Below are 5,458 nucleotides of genomic sequence, written 5' to 3'. Positions count from 1 at the left end.
TATATCACCGTACCGTAACATACGGTGATAACGGTATGTTATCACCGTTATTTGATGACGTTATTGTTATCAAATAACGGTGTTTGATAACATACCGTTATCAAACACACGGTATGTGTTTGATAAACATACCGTGTATATTTGAACATGTCGGCGCTCAGAGCCCATTTGTTGGTGGTGTAAACAGAAAGTGTGTCGTCGTGACTCCCAGCATGACCAAGCAGGTTATGAATAAACGTATTTAATGAGGTCCGGCTGCTCAAGCCTCTTCACAGACGAGACAGAAGCTCTCCTCTTCATCACCGGATGAACTCATCTTCAGCTGCCGTGGTTGACTTCCTCCTTATTGCCAAGTGGATTTTTTTACATCTTCTGAGATTTCTTTACGTTTTGAGGCGCTGCTTCGGATAGACTTGATTTATTTTGGCTAATTTCAGTTAGTTCTTATGGATAACAGAGGAGTGAAGACAGCAAAGTAAAAATGGAAAATCCTAGAAAAAGCAGTGAGTTTTGACACACGCAGTGCACAAGACTCCACTCCTGAAGAAACAATCTGATGAAGCTTGTTTAAACTGAAAAGATTATTTGTTTGGATGTGATTCTACAGCCAGTTTTCTGAAACGGAAGTGACAGACAGTGAGCTGACTCTTATCCAGCTGGAAACATCTGGAAAGAGTTTTATTATTATTAAAACAATAATTAAAAAACAATAATAAAAACAAAAGGACATAAAAAGGACACAACTATTATTATTATTATTATTAAAACAACATTAATACTAATAATAAAAACAGGGAAAAACACTAAAAACGCTGAAACAAGCCTGATTTATCAGCAGTGACACGTCACGCGGCTCCTACGTCATCAGGAGCACGCGGCGGCTGCTCGCTGTGACGGTGCGCGCGGGGCGGTGGTGCATCCGGTTCTGTTTTCATCCATCCTGCAGCTCCGAGAGCCGCTGCCGGTACCGGACGGTCCGAAAAGCCCAGACGACCGACAGCAGGAAACCATGGCAACGGGTTCGGTCGAAAAGGAGGCGAGGAGCGAGTGACGCAACGACGGACCAGCAGCTGATCAATAATCAGAGGTATCGATTGCTGTTAACTTGGGGGATCAGTTCCCTGAGGGGGAGAAAGTTTCTCTGAATGAATCTCATCAATCAGTTATCAATCAATCAATCGATTTTCATCCAAACTTTGAGTCGTTTCAGCTTAAATCTAATTAAATCAACTGTGAATCATTGAGATCAATATTGCAATAAAACGTTACCAGGCAAAGTGTCATCTGATCAGCATGCGGTGACATTTAACTGAGTGATCAGTTCATTTGTCTGACATCTTGGAAATATTTTTAAATTATTTTGAGGAAAATGTGAATCTCAGATGTTTCCTGTAGTTTTATGGGGCGTCGATTAGAAAATGGATCTTTTTGCCATAAAAGAGTCACATCTTTACCATCTTATTAACTTATTTAAATTCACATTTATTGCAATTTTTTTTTTCACAATTCCAAACTAAATATTTAGTGTCAAAGTAAATATTTAAACATTTAGTTAGCAAGTCAAATACTTAGCATCAAACTTGATATTTGGTTAGAAAGCTGAATATTTAGCTTCAAACTAGATATTCAACATTTTCCAGTAAATATCGTATTTACTGCATAAATACAATATCTATACTAAATATCGCTCTACTTTGCTTGCTCTATTGTTGCTATTTAGTTTGTAACGTTGACATTTATAAGAATGTTTTATAAGAAAATGTCCCGTTGAGAAATGAAGACGCATTTTGTCATTTTGTCTTCATGACAGACTAAATAACTCCAAATATTGCTGTTAATTTTTGACGGAGCAACAAATGGACCCGGATCAGATCACTGGGCGATGTGACCATTATCCAAGTCCAGCCGGAGCCGCTCTGGGGGTTCTGGGAGCTGAACCGGGCAGAACCGGGGAAGAGTCCGGGTCAACCGTATAACATTGAATGGAAGTGGAATAGATAAATTCAACAAATGTTACCTGCAGGCTCTTTAGAAGGTAAAAAGATGCCGTTTATATTAAATTTATTCAAATCATTGCATTAACAGACAACTGAATATGGCAACACCATTCGAGCAATAATATGCCCAGAAATAAACACGAAGAAACACAAAATAAAAGTCAAAAATCTGTTGATCAGGACAGAAACAGAATCACAGAGTTACCCCTAAACTTTTATAATTACTAAAGATAGACTAGAATTTTAATCTAGACCTGAAAATGTAGAAAAATTTACATATGTAGAAAATATTGTGCACAAAAATCAAAACTTTATATATTGATGAATGTAAAAACGAATTATCAAAAAATATTTCTGTAATTTCAACTATTTTGTCCCAAGTGTGTGAAACGGCAGGGTGGATCTAGCCCCGCCTTCGAGACGGAGCTCCTCCCCCACTCAGCTCCTTCAGACTAGCCAGCAGTCTGAAGGAGCTGCTGGCTAGTCTGGTGCTAACTGCTGCCACCAGGTGTTTGCAGCAGTTAGCAAACACCTGGTGGCGCTGCTGAGCTCGTTACAGGAGCTGCTTGTCAGTGAAACGCTGCTAAAAGCGTTAAAGGGTTAATCGAGGAGCCATGTTGGGATGACTTCCTGGAGGCGGAGCTTCAGACAGAGCAGGAATTTTTAAAGAGACAGAGGCGTTAAATTTCTTTTAAGTAATATTTTATACATATATAGTATATTTATAAGAATTGAAGGTAACAAATTGCTATAAAACGTCATTACGTGCCTGGAAAAGACATCAGAAACATTATAATTTCTGGAACAGCTGTAATAAAAGCATTAAACTCATTTTGCAGAGCATCTTCAAACTAAGAAAGATGTTTTTTTTGATTTTCTAATGTAAATCTTAAAATTACCCAGAGTGTGAGGAAGTGCTGAGTGATGGTGAATAAAAGTGAATCTGTGATTAGCGGCTCAGCCTCCACGCCCAGACGCTCCTTTCTTCCTGCTCATCCATGCATGCAGACGCCGCTCCGCCTGCGCGGCCATCAGCGTGGAGGACGCCGCTGCGCCGCGCCCTGATCCCGGCAGGAACCCGCTCCCACTCGGGCCTCAGAACCAGCATCCTCTCTGACCCGTCAATAATCAATAACGGCAGCTCGCAGTGCCTGACCCAGTTTTCCTCCGGCTCCAGGTCCCGCTGCTCCTCGGTGATCATGTCTTCCTCCTCCTCTTCCTCGCCGCTGCCCTACTTCTGCCCCCGCTGCGGCGACCGGAGCCGCTTCCCGTCTGTGGCTGAGCTCCGGGCTCACCTGGTCAGCAGACACACCTATGAGACCCTGCTGGTCCTGTCCCAGGTGAGTCCAACGCTGCTTTAATGCTAAAGGAGAAAATTCAACTTAAACTGAAACATCTGGGTCGCTCTGCACTGTAAAACAAAACAAGTAGAGCTTACTATTATAAATGCAGGCGAACTCACTGCTTCTGAACTGTCACAGCAAATCAGAACAATTAGCTCTATATGTATGATTTATAATTGTTCTCTTCTGTCTTTAACTACATTTTCACACAGAAAGTTTAAAAACAGCCAAGTAAATTAGCGTTAAACACTATTAGTGTGTCGTGTTGCACTTAGCATATTTTTATATTTTCTCTCTACCAAAAACTGGATTATATTTCTTTCTGCTCTTTACTTTTTCTGGAGTGAAAATATTGTGAATAGTGTTAATGAGCACTCTGAGGCGTTATTTTGATGATTTCCTGCATGTTTTCAGTATTTTCTGATATTTCTGATGTTTACAGAGAGATTTGGTCTGTTTGGAAGGATCAGATTCCACATATTTTTACTGCTTAGCTCGTTTAAACTCGTCATTTATCCGTAACTTGTGGTCCTGGTCCAGGCCCGGCGTTCTGGACCTGCTCTCCTGCCTCTTCCTGGACCAGCAGCGGCCCAGAGCGAAGCGTCTCCTCCCAACATGGAGGCGCAGGGTTTCCCCCTGCCGCTGGCCTGCCTGGACCTCGCCTCCTCGTCGGCCTCCGTCCAGCTGCTCCGGGGAATCTTCGGCCCGCCGGACCGGCCCGGGCAGGAGCCCTGCACCGCTCTGGCCCGGCCCGGCTCTCTGGTTCCGGGGGCTTCGGGTGTCCTGGACTTCAGGCTGACGGTGGACATCGGCCTGGAGGAGCGGCTGGGACTGGGACTGGACCGGAAAATCAGCCGGACGTTTGCAGAGGTGGAGGAGAAGGTGAACCGGCGCGTCGGGAGGCTGAGGGCGGAGCTGCAGAGGAGGGAGGCGGAGCTGGAGCGGAAGAGGAGAGAGAGGGAGCGACTGCGGAGGGAGAAGGAGGAGGTGGAGGAGAGGGCGGCCTACCTGTCCAGACAGGTGGGTGGAGCTGCTCCGTACCCTAAAAACACCTCATCAGTCGATTCCTCTCATCAGTTGATCAATTTTCACATTTTAATGTTTTTCTTGTTTATATTTTGTTCATTTTGTTCATGTAACGCTTTTTGTTTTAAATAAAGTTATTGGTGAAAACAACGAGAGAAAGCGCGAAGAGCTAAACGTTAGCTCAGCTGTTAGCGGATTAACATCATTCAGGCAGTAATCTAATTACGTAACCTTTTTTCTAAAACATTTGGTTTTCACCTGGCAGGTGTCGGTCGCCATGGAGATGACGGAGCGCCTGAAGACGAACCTGGCGGAGAGAGAGACAGAGCTGAGTGAGCGACACCAGTCAGTATCCTTCAGGGCTTTTCTTGTGGTGGAGTTACGGTTTATTTCATGTTGCCAGACCTTTTCTACCTCATCAAAGAGTCTCACAGACTGCTGATGCCTCACTCTGCAGCTTTTCCTGAAAACAGGCAGAATGTAAACAGCAGCAGCTAAAAGTACCGAGCCTGAGGCTTCGGTTTGAACGCCTGACTGTGTAAATGTGGGCGGATTCGTTTAATCTGGTAACTTGAATGTGCAACGTGTGGTTATAAACGACGAGACCCCAAAGCGGTTAATGAAGGTCAGGTTGTTTCTGGACTGAAGAGAGGGAAAGGGCAGCGTGGCTGTGGGATGGAGGACACGCCATGTTTGGTTTGCATCACTCTGACACGCTTTGCTGCGCCGCTTCCTGTGATGATGGATGCAGGACGACAGCGAGGCTCAGCGGCCCTGAGGCTGCGTCAGAGGTCAAACCAGTGGCTCCAGTTACCTCCCAGTGGTTCCAGTTATCTCCTACTGGCTCCAGTTTCCTCCCAGTGGCTCCAGTTGCATCCTACTGGTTCCAGTTTCCTCCCAGTGGCTCCAGTTTCCTCCCAGTGGCTCCAGTTTCCTCCCAGTGGCTCCAGTTTCCTCCCAGTGGCTCCAGTTTCCTCCCACTGGCTCCAGTTTCCTCCCACTGGCTCCAGTTTCCTCCCAGTGGTTCTAGTTTTCTCCCAGTGGTTCTAGTTTCCTCCAGTGGTCCCAGTTTCCTCCCAGTGGCTCCAGTTT

General features: G+C 44.9%; 1 protein-coding gene across 1 annotated transcript in view; it reads left to right on the top strand.

The window, feature by feature from the left end:
- Positions 1-2,517: 2,517 nt before the first annotated feature.
- The window catches only part of LOC103480953 (F-box only protein 41-like), a 15,085-nt gene continuing 12,144 nt past the window's right edge, over positions 2,518-5,458 (top strand). The window contains exons 1-3 of the mRNA XM_017310364.1: positions 2,518-3,337; positions 3,881-4,360; positions 4,632-4,803. Coding sequence (XP_017165853.1) covers positions 2,996-3,337; positions 3,881-4,360; positions 4,632-4,803 — 994 coding nt within the window. The 5' untranslated portion in view covers positions 2,518-2,995. The remainder of the gene's footprint in view (positions 3,338-3,880; positions 4,361-4,631; positions 4,804-5,458) is intronic.

The sequence above is a fragment of the Poecilia reticulata genome, linkage group LG18, assembly GCF_000633615.1.
Source record: "Poecilia reticulata strain Guanapo linkage group LG18, Guppy_female_1.0+MT, whole genome shotgun sequence".
Lineage (NCBI taxonomy): Eukaryota > Metazoa > Chordata > Actinopteri > Cyprinodontiformes > Poeciliidae > Poecilia > Poecilia reticulata.
The sequence above is the reverse complement of the archived record's forward strand: the minus strand, read 5'-3'. Positions and strand labels throughout refer to the sequence as shown.